The sequence below is a fragment of the Aspergillus tanneri genome, assembly GCF_003426965.1.
Source record: "Aspergillus tanneri strain NIH1004 chromosome Unknown AapTan_9_pilon_pilon_pilon, whole genome shotgun sequence".
Lineage (NCBI taxonomy): Eukaryota > Fungi > Ascomycota > Eurotiomycetes > Eurotiales > Aspergillaceae > Aspergillus > Aspergillus tanneri.
The window spans coordinates 449,478-467,539 of record NW_022984636.1 but is presented as its reverse complement, the minus strand read 5'-3'; the positions used below and the strand labels follow the sequence as shown (position 1 = coordinate 467,539).

General features: G+C 30.0%; 2 protein-coding genes across 2 annotated transcripts; both read right to left on the bottom strand.

Annotated features, from left to right (window-relative positions):
* Positions 1–6,610: 6,610 nt before the first annotated feature.
* Positions 6,611–7,611, bottom strand: ATNIH1004_011706 (uncharacterized protein; the record flags this gene model as incomplete). The annotated part of the gene is made up of 2 exons (XM_033576268.1): positions 6,611–7,066; positions 7,198–7,611. 2 exons carry the CDS (start codon positions 7,609–7,611, stop codon positions 6,611–6,613), a joined length of 870 nt encoding a protein of 289 aa, XP_033420932.1.
* Positions 7,612–16,592: 8,981 nt separating this feature from the next.
* Positions 16,593–17,891, bottom strand: ATNIH1004_011705 (uncharacterized protein; the record flags this gene model as incomplete). The annotated part of the gene is made up of 2 exons (XM_033576267.1): positions 16,593–16,766; positions 17,691–17,891. 2 exons carry the CDS (start codon positions 17,889–17,891, stop codon positions 16,593–16,595), a joined length of 375 nt encoding a protein of 124 aa, XP_033420931.1.
* Between the last annotated feature and the right edge of the window lie 171 nt (positions 17,892–18,062).

Below are 18,062 nucleotides of genomic sequence, written 5' to 3'. Positions count from 1 at the left end.
CCCTTGGCAGGCCATGCGAGCCTGCTTTATCCTAGATTACTTTTAGCTCTAAGGTAACAGCTAAAAAGGTATTTATATGTGTATATATATTTTTATGGTATTACTTATTTAATTAGCGTTATGGTGCTGGGGCTTCCGCGACTTTTTCTAGCTACTAGGAGAGCTAGTAGTAATAGGAGAGAGAACCTGTGTATTTCTTTATAGGTTTACTAGGGATTTCTAAAACTAGTTAATTCAGGCGCTATATATATATTTATTACTTAATAAATATAGAAATATTTATTTTATAAAGCAATAATTAGATAAAATAAACACCCTTTACTGGAGCTATATCTATTTAAAAATAGTATATATATAATATACAAGGTCTATATACTTATTTATATTAAGGAATAGTGCAGTGTAATCTCTGCTTGAAGGTAAATATAAATATATATAATCTAACCCTAAGACAAGACTAGTTAAGGTTAATAAATCTAGTAATAGATTAGTAAATAAAATATATAAATATACAACAAAAAGGAGCACTCCTAATAAAGCTTGTATTTAAATATATCTATACAAGAACTATCGCAGGATCTAAACTAAATATAACATTAGGAAAGCAAGCACAATGCAAGATATATAAAAAGGGCACAAAAGTATAATTATATATAATCTAACTAATAAATAAAAAAACAAAGGCACCTATATGTAAATTAAAAAATGATTTGAAATATTTTAAAATAGTATTAATTACTTAGTACTCTAAAAAGGAGTTAGTACCTAGACTATTACTAAAAAAAAACAAGTAACTTATAAAATAATATTAATAAACAATATCCTAAAAGATTTCGAATTTATTGTGGTTAATATTTTAATCTTCTCGGATACAAAAGAAAAGCATGCAGAATATGTATAAGTTTTTAAAAGGTTAGTAAAATATAAACTTTATACAAAAGGTTTAAATATTAGTTTAAATAATAGTTAAAATTCTGCGGCTATATAATTAGTAATAGTAAAATTCGACCAGTACTTGTAAAAATAGATACTATTAAAGACTGGTTTATTCCAACAAATATTTATGAGGTATAATAGTTCCTAGGTCTAGCTACCTATTACTACTAGACTAGTTTATAAAGGGATTTGCATAGATACACGTAAACTATTTAAGGAATTAGATAAAACCTTAAAAGAAAAAAAAGGTTAACCTATTTAATAAATAGTACCTTGTTAACTTATATTTAATAATTTAAAGCTATATAAAATTAAAACTAATATATTAAATAAAGCAATTAGTATAGTGCTATTCTAGTAAGATAAAAATTATATATAATAGCTAAAAACTACTTAGAGCAGAACGAAACTATCCAACAGAAAAAGGAATTACTCGTAATTAAGGAAGTGCCTTATTAATAGGATTATTATATTAATAATAGGCAACTAATAACTATAGTTATAAACCACGAAAACTTGCAGTACCTTATAAATATAAAAAATGTCTTGCGCGATGGGTGAAAAAGTTCTAGATACACAAAATTTAATATTAAAAAGGATTTAAAGTAGTTATATTAAATACTATTAGCTACTAGCCTGACCTGGTTAAGGATATATTAGTAAAAATAGCTAAGTAACCTAAACCTTTTCTTAACACACCGTGGGAGACGCAGAGCTAAACAAGAATTTGTAGTATTAGAAATATTTTTTAAAAAAAAAAGTACCTGATAATAGTTATATATTTATAAAACAATGGTAACACGCTATATATATATATATATTTTCAAAGGACTTTATAAAATACACTGTGATTACAGATATTTTAAATATCCAGCCTTACTAGGAGCCATAGGCAATCGTGCCTGGTGGCTAATAATATAAAAAAATATTTAAAAAGCTCTAAAGCATTACCTAAACTGCCAGACTTTAAATAATTTTTATAAATTAGGTCTGGAGAGAGAATGCCCACAGTATCTTGTGCAGGAAAGAGTGCAACTGTTTAAGTAATAGAATATAAACCTTATTAAATAGTTTTAACAACTTTAAATAGGAATTAATAAATTATAACAGCAGTTAATTATATAATAGGATGGGCAGTTACAAAGGCCCTGCTGGATATAAAAGATAAGGGTTTTACACAAGGAGATTTTTACTAATTATAGAGTATTTAAAAAGCTCCTATTAAATAACAGATTAAACTTTTTTTAAAAGATTGTTAAGATATTATATATTGTGATCTTAAAAAATATTAAATAATAACACTTTATTATCCACGAACAAATGGAAAAAACAAGAATATAAATAGTTTTTTAGGCCGGATATTAATAAAGTAATAGGTAAGCTAATATACTTATAATTACTTAGCTATTATAGTATTTATAGCACGCATATATATATATAAAAGTAGATAGAAAAAATTTTTTTTACCTTTTTTATAGGCTAGAGCCACGTCTTCCAGAAAACAGCAACTTAATAAAAATATTAAATAGTAAAGGATTATATACATGTTATACACGCATGTGCATAAACAAAAAATATTTAATATATATAATTTGTTAAAACTTAATCTAGAATATACTAGTCACGAAGAAATATTTAAATGAAAAAAAAGTTTAGTATAAAACAAAACACTATAAAGTTCTAGAGTAAATAGTTTAAACTATATAAAATTATTAAAAAACACTGGTGGATACTAAAGAAAAAGGCTTACCAACCTAATATAAGGAAGCCTTAAAAAAAAAAGGGCGTGTTAGTAAACAGTAATAAAAGTTAACTACTTTATATAATATAAAACAAAGCCTACTATAAAAAAGCTGTTAAAAAAATACAGACTACTTTGGATAGTAAGACTAGGCCTCGGACCCACCCGCGGGTGACCCTCAACGGGTGACCCTCCCACCTGCATTTTGAGGGTGGAGGGTCCAAGGTGCCCACCCTCAGTGAGCCCCCCGAGGGTCACCCGTGCGGGTGGACAAATAGGACAAACAGCACAAACAGCCCGAACACGTGACTTATGCTCATATTACTTTATTTTTATCCATCCTAATAAGGTTAGTATCTAGTCTTGGCGGGCGAGGAGGGTGACCCTCAGTGGGTGGAGGGTCTAAGATAGCTCACCCGCTGAGGGTGGAGGTTCCAGATTTGCTCACCCGCGGAGGGTAAGTCCGAGGCGAGGCCTAAGTAAGACTCGGGAAGATATACCAGGTAAAGGTACAAAAGCCCCAGCACCACAACCAAAGTACGCAACTGTTTAAATTTTATGTTAAAGTTACCCTTAACTTTTAAATAACCTCGTAATCATCCTTAAAACAAGCCTTCCTCCTGTTCCCTGTTGTTATTGTGGCTGCAATAACACCAAACGCGGGCGGAAAGGCTATATATGGTGTTTAACTCTATAAGGCTAATTAAGTAAATAATACCATAAAAATATATACATATATATAAATGCCTTTTTAGCTGTTACCTTAGAGCTTAAAATAATCCAGGATAGAGCAGGCTCCTATAGTTTGTTAAAGGGCGTGCTGCCTAGCAGGGATATAATTTTTATAATTAATAATATAAAAAACACTAAAAAACTATAATAAAATATATTTATATAGCTAAAAAAAAGTCTTAAAATCTAATACTATATTTAAACACTAAGAATATTTTATAGCAGTCCACCAGGTGGATATTAAAATAATTAGCAAAAAAAACCTGGTAAATTTTTAAAAAGTATTAATTAAGTACCTAATAATAGCTAATATTAATTAATTAACTACTACACCAAAGATTACCAACATGGGATAGGTACAGCTATAAAAAATAGTAATATAAAAGGGATACCTAGCTATACTAGTAGTAAAATTTAATAATAACTATACAGCTAATATAGTAATTTATTAAAAACTTATCGTAAATAAAAAGTAATATAATACTAGTATTTATAACTACAAGTAGTACTTATTATAATATTTTAGATATTAAAAATATAAATATATTATTTAATACTATAAGGAAGGCACACCTGTATATACTGCAGCTAGGAATATTTTATATAAAACTATATATATAAAAATTATAATAACTATAAAAAATATACCTATTATATTTTTTTATAAAGGTAAATACTATATCTTTAAAAACCCTGTTAAATAGTATTAAATTAAAATAATTTATTAAAAAAAGGCTACATGCCTACCCTTTTCCCTAAGATACTATTGTTTAGCCACTAATATCCTAATATAAAAGCTAAAGCTAAAACTAACTAGCTTAAATAGCTTCTAATATATACCTGCCTAGGAGCAAGTATACTTAACTATAAAGTCACTGCTATAATATTATATAATAAAAGCTAGACCTGGGATAAAAATAAATATATCTAATATAACACTCTAAACAGCAAGGATAATAATAATATTATAGCTATAGGTAACTAAAGTAATAAAAAGCTTATAAGTATATATTACTAGCAGGAATTAAATAAACTAATAATATTAAACTAGTAATACACAGGCACAGCACACCACAGCCACCCCTAAATAAAAATAATAATAATAAGTTTAGTAAAGACATGCTAGAGTATATAGCCTTTTTTTTTTTTTTTTTATAATATAGGTAAATTGCAAAAAACATGTTACTATTATATAGTATTTTTTTAGTAAAAAAAAATATATAAAATATTATAAATATTATATTTTAATTATACAGATTTCTATGCACTTAGTATATTTTAAAGGTTAATTTTATATAGTAATTTAACTAATACTAAGTTATACTAATAATACTAAAACCACCACTGCCACAAGTGGTATTCTTTATAAGAAAATCTAAATAAAATATAAATTATAAAATATTATATATATAATCTAAGCATGCTAATCATATAAAAACTAGCTAAAAAGCCAGTATATATATATAATATATATAATCCTAGGTTATAAAGCTATAAAAATAATAGTAAAAAAAAATATTTTAATAAAAAATATTAACTATATTAGTCTATTCTATATACAGACTATCTAAGGGCTAAAATCTATATATATAAAAAAAAAAAAAATATCTAATATTTAAAATTTTTAATTTATACTGCCTTATATAGGCTGCCACTGGCTATAACTACTAGAATCCTAAAGCTAAATAATTAACCTGGTTACTAAACCACTAAAGGTGGTAAGATAGGACTAGGATATTACTAATTAAATCCTTTAATAAAAGATCCTAGCTAAATATTTAATACTATATATAATATAAACTTATATCTATATTAAACTACTATATAGGATATAATTAATAATATAACTAGCTACTTAGTTACTGCACTAACTATAGTAATTAAATATTATAACCAAAGTAATCATGCAATTTTTTTTATATAGCTTCAAGGTATCTATAGAATATATAGGATATCCAAATTTTAATAATATAGATTTATCTAAATTAATATTTATATTAGCCAGTGATACTGTATATGCAGATAACCTAAATTAAAAAAGCTTTAAAGGCTATATATGCCTATTATTTAATAGGCCTATTAATTAGGCAGTAAAAAAAAAAAAAAAGTTACTACTTTTACGACTAAAGCTAAATTATTAGCTATCTTAAATGCAACTAAACAATTATATTAGTAGAAGCGAGTATTTAAATTACTAGAATTTAAACTAAATTAAAATTTTCAAATTCTATATAACCATTAAACAATTAATCTCTTAACCAAAGAAAATTTAATATTTAAAACAAGATTAAAGTATATTAACGTCTAAAATTATTAGCTTTAACAGGAGATTTAAAATAAAAACCTAGATATCTAATCTAATAGATAAGTACAAAAAATAGCCTGCAGACAGTCTAAATTATTATCAAGTCAGAACTATAAAAAATTAAAGCCCTAAATATGCAAGACATTTTATTAAAAATTATTAAAATATAAAGGGATTGTTTAATAGCCCTACTTTATTAGTTTTAAATATATTAAAAGCTAAGGGGGGTGTGTTAGAAATAGGAGCATAGTATATTAGACACTAATTACTACTACAAAATACTAGCAAAACTATAGAAAAATTATATGTTATAATTTAGGTCACAGAAAACCGTAAAATATTTTAATCTATTTTTATAAAACGGCTGAAAATGATCTAGAAAAATAAAAAAGTTTATACAAAAACCTGCTAACTTATACCTAAATATTAAAATTACAATAGTTTTAAGGTTTAAGTATACCTATAAAATATTAAGGAAATTTTTTTATATTAGTAATAACTAGTGTTAAAGTTAAGGGTATAAAATAATTTACTAATAAATAATAAAACAATAAAAACACCTGGAAATATAAACTATACAGGTAAGGTTTTTTTTTAAAAAAAAGGGGTATAAATTAGCTACCTAAAAATAAAAATTTTAAAATAATATATATAGAACAGTTATTACCATATGAAAAATATTTTTAACTACTTTAGAGATTAATTCAGTTATATATTGTGAAGGGCTAAAGCCAAAATTGATTCATTACTGACTAGGCCGACATGCTGTTTACAAAAAGCTTGGAGAAGAGAAGGAGTGGAACAAGCGGAACAACAATTAAAGTAAACATGCAAGGCGGTGGCAGAAAAGCTATATGGCAGGGCCATGTAGTGAGAAGCGGGTCTAACCCGTGACATTACCCCCCTCCTCTCCTAGTAATGCGGCCGTCGCTATGGACGACGAGCGGATAATCGAGGTCTACGTGGTTGTCGGTTGGGGTGTTAATGCGGGCTGGGGTGGCCTTGATCCGCCTTTTCGGGGGCGATTCGGCGTCAGAAAGGGACGATGTCGATGACGATGTGAGCGATGACCGGCGATAACGATACTGCGGGTTCCACGTGGGGTCGTTGCATTGGTTAATATAGTGATCAGGGCTACCACAGTACCGGCAGAGGCCCTCCTGTTGACGTTGTCTCTGGCGAGCCTCGCGGCCAATTTTGGTGCGATTCACTGATAGATCCATTGGTTCTGGGGCTAGTTGGCGCTGACGTTGTTGAGGTGAAGATTGGCGTTGAAAGGGTCGCGGCTGGCGACGGTCGTATCGCTGTAGAATCTCTAGATATTCCTCGTAGGATAGCTCAAAAGCGTATCGCTAGCTTGTTCTAGGGCCTCGCGAGAGGACGGCGAAGACCCCGATGCAGTGTGTTGTGGCGAAAATCTGTTGGCCTGAGTTAATCTGCTTCATGCGCTAGGCGCTCAAATCTGCAAGGTATGCTATAAGACTTTCATCGTCTTTTTGGCGAACGTTGGCGAATTGGAGGATACTCTCCTGCTTTCGCGTGGGTTGTGACAAATTCGTTGGAAGTATTGGAAAATTTGGTTTGGGTCGTTGGTTTCTTTAAGGTGTAACACTGATGCTTGCTGAGGTGTCTCGAGCCGGTTATAGACATAATCGAATGCTTGCTGGCCAGTAAGGCCGTCCGCGGTAAGCTTTGCTTGTATTGATGGGAGCCATGTGCGAAGTGAGAACGGTTTGCCGTCGAATCGGGGCGGATCAGGGAGGCGGAAACGGGTCTGATCAGGCTGCTGACTCTGGCGTGACGCGAGGGAAAGAAGCTGGCTTTGCTGGTCGGCAAGTTGCTGTTGCATCTGTTGCATAAGCGCTAGGAGCGCGCCGTTGTCTAGTTGCTGGTTCATCGTTGCGTTGACGTTGCGTTGACGTTGTGTTGACGTTGCGTTGACGTTGCGTTGGCGTTGCGTTGTGGTATCGTTGAATCTTCTATACGACTCGGTAACGAGAAGGAAGCTTTTTGTATGTGAAGGGCTAAAGCCAAAATTGATTCATTACTGACTAGGCCGACATGCTGTTTACAAAAAGCTTGGAGAAGAGAAGGAGTGGAACAAGCGGAACAACAATTAAAGTAAACATGCAAGGCGGTGGCAGAAAAGCTATATGGCAGGGCCATGTAGTGAGAAGCGGGTCTAACCCGTGACATATATCCTTATATGCTATAAAAAAGCTTGCTAAATAAAAACGCGGCCTTCTTAGGACTAAAAATAAAAATAAAAAAATACCTTAGTTATTGACAAAGTAATTACGGGCTATTTCTGCGATACTTATAAAAAACTACTGAGCCATAAAAAGGTATCAAAACGGTTATCTATTACAAAATCTGTACTATAATTAGGTAATTAGAATATCTCAATATTCTGACAGATTTTATTTGAAATTAAAAGGCAACCAAAATGTAAATATAAGAGCAAGTCCTTAAAACGCAGTTTACATAATACTAAGGTGGGCAATTTAATCTATCTAACGTATTCGGTAAGCGAGCCGGGCCACCTTGTTGCATATAAAATATGACTTTTCGATTCTTAATAACTCCACAGATATTATTAGTACACATAAAATCCTAAGTCCCGCGGAATAAATATCGTTTTACACTGTATATATATTTTATAATTTTATTATTTTTTTCCCACACTATAATACGGATGTATGATAAATACAATTAAATGTATTCAATATAAAGAACCAGAAAAAATATAGGCTTCCCAGTCCACTATATGTATATTTAGTATAATAATGGTGTATATCATTTAAGACCCTCGCGATACAGTTCCGCCATTTAGTTTGCATAATTTGGTTGCCCCGCAACCCAAACATGGTTCATCTACATGTACAAAATATATTTACCCCGCCACATAAGATGCTTAAAATTAAAATAATTATATTATACGCAATATAAGCGGTAAAAATTTATAAAAATATGTAAAAAAAAGCGGTAAAATTACTTGATGTTTTACATACCGCTTATTTAATTTTACCCCTAATTTTCGGCCGATTATATAATACATTATCATTAGCACCTACAATAAATGATATTAAAAAAATAATAATAAAAAATTTTTATATATAAAAGTTATACTAAATTAATCTATAATTTATATAAAACTATTTAATTATAATATTATAATATAAAGATTGCTTAAAATACACTCTGTAATATCTTGTAATAATAGGATTTTAGGTGGAACGGAGATATATATGTATATATAATTATTATTAAGGTATAACACAACGAAATTATATATATATACAGTATTTTTAATATAAAGTATTAAAATAATTACCTAGTAATATATATATATTTTTTATATATATACTTTTTATTTTTTAAAAATTAAAACTTAAAAACTATAAGTTTTTCTTTGTATGACTGTTTGCTATATATTATATATCTAGTACCATAGTAACTTTTTTTTAAAAAAAACTATAATTATATAATTAATAATTGTATATTAAACTAATTATATAGTTTTTATTATTTTTAAAACCTGTTGGGTGGTATAATACAGAAATATAAAATATTGAAATAAGGGTAGTAGACTAAGAACTATATGTTGTGGTTGAGATATTAGGCCCCTATATTATATGCAATACGTGGTGGCCGACTCGCTTTCATGGCCGGCTCGCTATTATACTTAGAACCTAATACCTGATTTATATTAAAATATTAATAATTATCCTATATTTTAATATTGTAATTGTTATTTTCAGAGTTTTCTTAATATAATTAATAATCTTAAAAAACATAAACAAGTTAATTAGCAAGAATTTGGTTATTTTAAGTATATTTAGGTTTTTAAGGCTTATTATTTTTAATTATAAAAATAATTTTTATTAAGATCCATGGGTTTATTGTTATTAATTTAATTATTTAATACAATAATATTATTAATACTAAATTTTGTCTCTAGAATAACTTTCTAGAGGTTCTTAAGTATTTTCGTTAATTGAATTATTAAAATATTCTAAGTTATAAAATTAATTTTTATTAAAAATACAATCTCTGGCTAAAAGAATCCTATTTTAGCTAGGAATCCATATTCTCTATATATTAGACGTTTTTTATAAATTATATCTTTGTTTTAATAAAATTTACTAAAAATTAATACAAGATTTAAATGGTAATTAGCCTATAATATACTTTTTAATATATTATATATAGGACAGTTCTTAAAGTTATTATATTCTGCAGGTTTAATAGAAATATTATTTACCGTATCTTTTAGATAACTTATAACCTTTTTACTAGGGTGCCCAAGACATTGGTGCTATTTATATGCAGAAGCTACTTCTAATATTAATTAGAGATTCTATGAGTTATAAATCATTAATTATTTTAATTATTCCGGGTTAAAGTATCCTATTTAATTAAAAAAAATTCTAATTGGTTTTTAACATGCAGATAGGTTTTTAATTATAATTTTTAAGCCAATTATTTCGAGCATTATAATATAGTCCTGCAGCCTTTGCTTTTAATATAAAGACTAAATTAATATAAAAGTTAGGAATATATATGTTGAAAACCAGGATGCCTAAGGCACCTTCGGGTATCCTAGTCCTGAAGCCATCTGACATATCACACGCAAGGGGCTAAGGGGCTAAGGGACACGTAGACATAAGGAAGCGTTTATCTACGCTCTCTCCCTAGATAGACGAACACACTCACCATGCGATACTAGATCGCACCGATAGTTTCAATATACTATCCAGTCACCGCTATCCTAGCACCTCACGACATAGCTTCTTCCCCGAGATTCTCAACAATATATAGTATTTAAAAGCTTAAAATATTTTTTTAATAACTTTAAAAGGGAAATATATACTGTACTAGTGCCTTTAATTTCTGTAAAATTATTCCTAATTTTAATCTAAAATTACAAATATGGACATTTAAAGCAGTATTAAAAGTTTATAAGCTTTTTAATAAATTTTCTAGACTATTTTTTGTAGTTATTATAGCTATTTTTGGCTTAGGATTTTAATTTACTAATTTTACTTTTAATAAAGCCCCTTTTAAAGGCAGTTTTGTTTTTTAAACCTCTGGGTTAATATCTTGGTCTTGAGCTAATTGCTGGATATATTTGTATTAGTTAAAATAGTGGTAACTATTATTTGACTTTAAATTACACAGACAAGGCCTTTGTATAGTATAATTAATACCTTTAAATATTACTTAAGTAATATTCATCTGCTTTAAAGGTTTTGGTTGGTTTAGTTTAATTAAATCCTTAAACCTCTTAGTTATTTAAAAAATAAAAGGTATTTTTTAATTATTTTTCCCTTTTTTTATTAACTTATCCTTCCATGATTCTGCAAAATTCGGTAAAATAATTAAAGTAGCTTTAATAAAATTATATAAAGGTCTTGCACTTTGCTAAATTTTACCTATATTTAGCTCTACTGCTTTGGTATAAATATTTTCCTATTAGGAAATCTATAATTTAATAAAGCTAACTAAGGGTTTTAAATTATATAATATTTTTAAATAATATATCTTTTTCGGGATTTATTAAAAGGTGCTATTTCAGATTTTAATATTAATAATATATTTAAGGCCGAATTATTTTCTATAATAGCTTGCTTGTTATTATGGGATATACTATTAATTATTTAGTTATATTCCTTAGATTTTATATTATATTTATAAATAGCATTACACTATAGGTCATGCTTTTTGGCATTAAGGTCTAGTATTAAACTAGCCCTTTTATTAATATTTAAAACATCAGGGTACTAAGGCTTCAGTAGTATATTTGGTTTAATACCTATATCAGGATCTATATAATCCTAAACACCCTTATTTTATGTAATAATCCTGATATTATTAAACCATAATAGCCAGTCGTCTTGGCTTGATAGAATTGTTAACACCTTCGTTAAATCCATATGGTATTGACATTAACCTGCTTGATATTAAGAATAATATAATAAGGTTTGCACTAAACCTTATGACCTTTATGAATTCGAAATAGTGAAGCAATTCGGGAAGGTATATTAAGTAATATAGGTATTCGGCAGGTTAAATAATAAGATATAAGAAGATATGAATAAGATAGAATAATGAAAACATATAGATGCCTAGGGCTAGTATAGGTTTTCTAGTAGGCTATAATATTTGGAGAATATGGATTCCTCGCTAACATTATATTATTTTAGCTCGAGACTGTATTTTTAATAAAATTTATTAAATACATTACTAACTCTAATTAATAAACAGGTCAACTAATTAAAGCTTTATCCAAAGCCGAATTTAATAAAATTACTTAAAATATATCAGCCACAAGCAATAAATACAATCTAAATTAAATTGATTTAGACTATATAAGCATTAAAAATCAACAAAATATTAAAACAAATAATAAAATTTCAGGTAATTAACCTATATTAATCTAACTTTATTTATTTTAGTCGATAATACGTTTTAATCAGAATAATTATTTTAACTAAAATAACCAAAATCATAACATGTATAGAATTTATAAAACTTAAGGCATTGATAAATACTTTGAAACCACTTAATACTATTGGTTTAAAACATAACCTGACTTAGACAGTGTATATAAAAAACATGAAATATTTACCTGACCTAAAAAATCGGCATAAATTATTAAATTATCCTTTTGATACACTTGGTTATTAGTATTAAAGAAAATATAAAAAACTAATAGATACTACTATTAAAATGGGTAGTTACATATAAAATTAATAACCATAAATATGTAGCTAAATTTAAAGCTAGAATACATGTTAGAGGTGACCTGCAAGTTTTAACTAAAGCTTTACTTTATTAGCCCTAATAGCCATATTTAACCTTAAATCTATGTAATTTAACATAGTTAATACATTTTTAAGTAGTCCTCTAAATAAGACTATTCATAGTATCCGCCTGGATATGGCTAGAAAGGCAAAGCTTTAAAATTAAGTAAAGCCTTATATAGTTTAAAGTATTCGCCTTTACTATGGTAAAAGGAAATAGGAAAAACACTAACAGAATTAGGTCTAAAACCTATTTCTAAAGATCCATGCCTATTTCTAAATAATATGCTTATATTAATAATCTTTATTAATAATATAATTAATTATATTATATTATTCGAAAAATCATAAAAAAGCGTGGGAATTTAAATATAAGTTTTTGCAGAAATAGACCTAATAGAAATTCATAGGTCTGCCAAGATATATATATTAAAAAAATTGCGAATTGTTTTTACCTAATTTAAAGACACCCAAAATGCCTCCGCCATTAGAAAAAAGGGCCTGACCCTAATTATAAAGCGACTACAGCATTTTTTGAAAAATATTAGCAGAAAAATAGGTCTAGCATATATGCAACTATAATATCTAGGCCTAATACTGCTAAGGCAGTCCAAGTTCTTTTAGAATTTTTACTAAATCCTATACCAATATATATATATTATAAACTATTTAATTGCATATTTATATAGTATATAATACTTAGCCATTAAATGCTCTGCTGAAAATAGTCACAAAGTAAAGAATTGAGGTTAAACCCTTTTATATTTACAGCACATGCCGCATATGCAGATAATAAAGACCGAAAAAGCTTTAAAGGTTTTATAGCTTTATTATAGACTAATTAACTGGGCTGCAAGAAAACAAAAAACTATTACTATTTCTACTACTAAAGCTAAATTACTTGCTTTAACTAGCAGTAGTAAACAATTATACTGGAAGCGCTATTTGATTTATTAGAATTAGGGCTTAACCAAAAATTTCAGATTTACTGCAATAATTAGCAAACTATTAATCTTTTAACTGAAGAAAATATAATATTTAAAATTAAAATATATTAATATCTAAAATCACTGGCTGAGGCAAGAAATTCAAGACAATAAATTAAATATTAAATAAATAAATATCTACTAATATTATTAGTAAAAATAATAATAATCTCAGCTTAAAAATATATATTAATTAATATATATATATATATAAGCTGGGGGGGGGGGAATATTTAGATATATTTTAATTATTTAATTAACTACTTAATTACTTAACTAGGAAACAGAAATCTCGGTGGCCTGTTCCGCTGTTCCGAACTTCGAAAACTATATATAGGATGGATCCTAATCCCGAGATTAATTTGGAAAACACCAGGATGTTAAAGGTATAAAAGCAGCTTAAACCCTGCTCGGAATATAAATAAACATATAGAAAAGTTACGTACTTGCTTATATTATAGTATAGGCTTATAAATAATTAATATACTTATTAATATATTACAAGGGCCCTATTAAAGTGCTTTATAATACATCTATTACAAGAAGCATATATTAATATTGCATCTTAATTTTTTTAAAGTTGATTAAATAAATTTAGGAATTTGCTTCTTGTACGAAGCTTCCCCCAATTTTCTGATATAGCTATTAAAGGTAGTAGTATTAAAGAGCTATAAGAAGTATATAATAACAGCTGTTCTATCTGTACAATTATTAAGTGGAATTAACCTCCCAGATAGGCCTTTAAACTCCTTTGTACGGCCAGCTGAACTAGAAATATATGTCACAATACATTGTGAAGCTTTCGTAAGTAGTTTAATTGTATAAAAAGGAGCTTGTTTTTATATATTATCCCCTCCATCTTCTAATAATTTATTATCCGAGCTAAGTTAATATTCACTACATTTTAAAATGGGAATTCTGGCTTGTACCCCAAGTTAATAATATCTAATATAAAAGATTGGCCGATATTTGGGTTCAAAAAATATTTAGTAACTATACAACATAGCTTGTTATTTACAGTATAATTATTATAATTAATAACTTCAAGCTTTCATACAATTTCATAGTTTTTAAAACTGGATATAGTAATAAACTGCGCCTTTCAACTATAGTTTGTTACTATATATAAAGTAAGAAAAGTCTTTAATAACTTTTAACTTTGCTTAATAAGATGCGCACAAATACCAAAAAACCGGATTTGAAGAGGCACAGATAGTTAATAAAAAGCTTTTTTCTATAATATACTTTTGAGTTTGCTGTAATTTTAGTCTTTTTTGGAGCCGAGGAATGTGCTATAATAATATAGGCTTTTAATTCTAGATTAAGCGCCTAACAAAATGTATGAAATTCAGGCTATTTAGCAAGGTAAAATAAAAGTTTTTGTATAACAATTAAAAATACCAATACCTTATCAATAATAGTTTTATTCAAGACTTTTTTAAAAAGGCCTTAGTATTAATTTCTTGTGTTTAACCCGAGCTCTCGGCTTTCTTATATAACTGCTGTAATTGGTAAAATATAGTAAGGAAAACATTGCCATATCGTGACATATATTGTGTAACTGTTGGAAATAGGAGCCTAATATACCAGGCACCAATTACTACTGCAAAATACCAGCAGAACCACGGAAAAATTAAAAGTTATAATTTGTCACAGCAAATCTACTAAATTATTTTAATCTATTTCTATAAGCTTCTATAAAAAATTGATTGGCTATATAACTTTACTAATTTATAATATTAATCCATTTATTCTCTTATATATTATCATTGTTATTAGAAAATAAGAACATCAAAGATATTACTAATATTTACTACACCTTGCTTCCTCTACTACCTTAATATTATTCTATCTTATATTTTATAACTTAACCTGCTAAATACCTATATTATTTAATATGCATTCCCCAATTGCTTCACTTTCAAATTTCTAAAGGTGTTCTATATATAGAACAAACTTTATAATTTATTAATATTTGTTGAGAATCTCGGGGAAGAAGCTATGTCGTGAGGTGCTAGGATAGCGGTGACTGGATAGTATATTGAAACTATCGGTGCGATCTAGTATCGCATGGTGAGTGTGTTCGTCTATCTAGGAGAGAGAGCGTAGATAAACGCTTCCTTATGTCTACGTGTCCCTTAGCCCCTTAGCCCCTTGCGTGTGATATGTCAGATGGCTTCAGGACTAGGATACCCGAAGGTGCCTTAGGCATCCTATTTTTAACTGATTAAATAGCCGCACTCCACGAGTTGGTTTAACACTAAATAGTAAAAAATTAATACCTATACAGGAAGATGGCTTAGAAAATATATTTGTAATATTAATTAACATGGGCTTTATCCTATAATCAAGGCTATATAAAATATAGCCAGTATTCTTAGAACCTTAATTAGAAAACTAAGTCCCCTGCTTTATTAAATATTATTGCTTGTATATATTATATTTAAAATTACTTTATATAACTATAGTTATAAAAATTATAATAAACATATTTCTGATAAAGGTATATACTATCATTTATATAAATACACTATTAAATAGCAGTAAATTAGGTTAAGTATTAAAAAACTACTTACCTACTTTCTCCTAAAATATTATATAGTCTAGGATCCTAGTCCCTGCTATTAATATAAGAGATAGAGTTAAAATTAATTTCATCTGTCCGTGGTACAGGTTTTTCTCTGGCACCTGCCATCTTTGGGAAGAAATTAAGAATAATTCCACGAGGACTCTTGCTTTGTCTTTGTTGTCTATGAACCCCTTCGAGCCCATATTTAGTGGTGGGATGGTTGTAAGCTATCCCGGGGTTTTTATATGTTGCTGCTTTCCAAAGGAGCCCTTCCCTAGCCTTGTCTAGAAATTCCTTCCAATGTGCTAGCTTTGTCTTTTCTACAGTTCTGGTCCGGTTATGGCGCTTCAGGCGCAGGTCCTGGAACAGATATATAGTTACAGGATGGGTAACTACTTGCGACGTTGCTTGGTCAACTTCGAGCCGCTGAGATTTAAGTTCCGGAGTGAGCCATCGTTTCGGAGTATGGCGAGGGTCTTTGATTTGGTATATATAGGTCGAGGGCTGTAATTGTTACTTAAACAAGCTTCTCGACAGTAACGTCCAGCTCTATTTTGGAGCCAATACTAATCTCTGGCTCCATGGCCTCCCGTACTTGTTGGCCAATATTACTCCAGTTCGCAAGGTCGTATGCTCTTCTTGGTTTCGGGTCCGCATTGCGCGGGTTCAGATTCCATTCGGAGTATGTTGCCTAATGGTCTGACCTGCGGTGACTGTGGTACAGTTGGCGTTTAATAAGTGATGCGGGACGATTTGTAACAGTGCGATCGATAGTGGATGTCTTTCCAGGTTGGTTTAGGGACCAGAAAGTTGGGATGCCTCGGGGTAGGCGCCGTTGTAACTGGTGTTCATAAAAGTGAAACTGCCCTTTAGCGTGCTCGGCGAATATATGGCGGATCTGTCTGTGGGACCATGCATGATGTGTGGTACTGGTTATAGTCCCCGGACAGAATAATACGTGTTGGTCTGTCTACTTTGTTGGTGTTCTGTATTATCGTACGGCGGATCTGGTCTAGTACAGCTAGCGGTGGGCTTTCTCTTCTGACCTCGAATAGAGGACTGGTGGGATGTACACTGAGAGCAGAAGAAACTGGAGTTCAGGGGCCACCACATTCCGGGTGGTTGCAGCGAATCTGGCGGTGTGATGATGATGAGATTTTCCTGTTTATATAAAGAAGGCCACGGTATCGCGCTGACTCTTCTGCGTATGTTGGTCGGTAGAGCTCCCATGCACTGTGGCTAATATAAGTGTGTAAGCAGTAACTAGGGGTCTTGGATTAGTAGGGCGTTGAGGGTCTGGGTATGATGATCGTTGATAAAAGTTTCCATTCCTGGTTTTGATTTCATAATATTCAATTGTAGGAGGCGAAGTTTTGGCGATGTTATTGCGGGATATTAGTCTCCATTGAAGTCTGAACATCTTGCTCTAACTCCCGACGGGCCGCTGAGCGGGTCTGCACCTTGCACGACCATGCTAGGTATGGCCGTGTTGCTGACAGAGGTAATATCTTTTCCGCTTGATTTGATAGGCTTCAATACTGCCAATATATGTGTCCCACAAGAAGTCCGTTGTTTGTAATCCGCATGGCTGTTTCTGTTAAATCGGGCCGGATACCGGGCGATTAAAACCAGCCTTCAAAGCTTCATCTGCAGCCTTTTTAGCCATTAATTCGGGCTCTTTGGCCCTGATACGCTCAGTTTCTTCCTTCGCCTCTTGTATAGTCTTCATAATCTGCTTTATATTGCTAAACCTAGTATTTGGGTCATTTTCAATTCGCTTCTTAATCTTTGGCTTCCCAAAGGTCTTAACTTGCATTGCAGCGAGAAATATAGTCCTCCTGCAAGGCTTGGGCCGTATTCAGCTGGCCAATATGCTTGCTCACTTTCTGTAGAAAAATCCGGGTATCTCGGGGTAGTTTTTGAGTTTTGAAGAGTTGATTACTTGAGACTGGCGTTCGTTCCAGGAGTGGATGAAGAATTCAGCCTC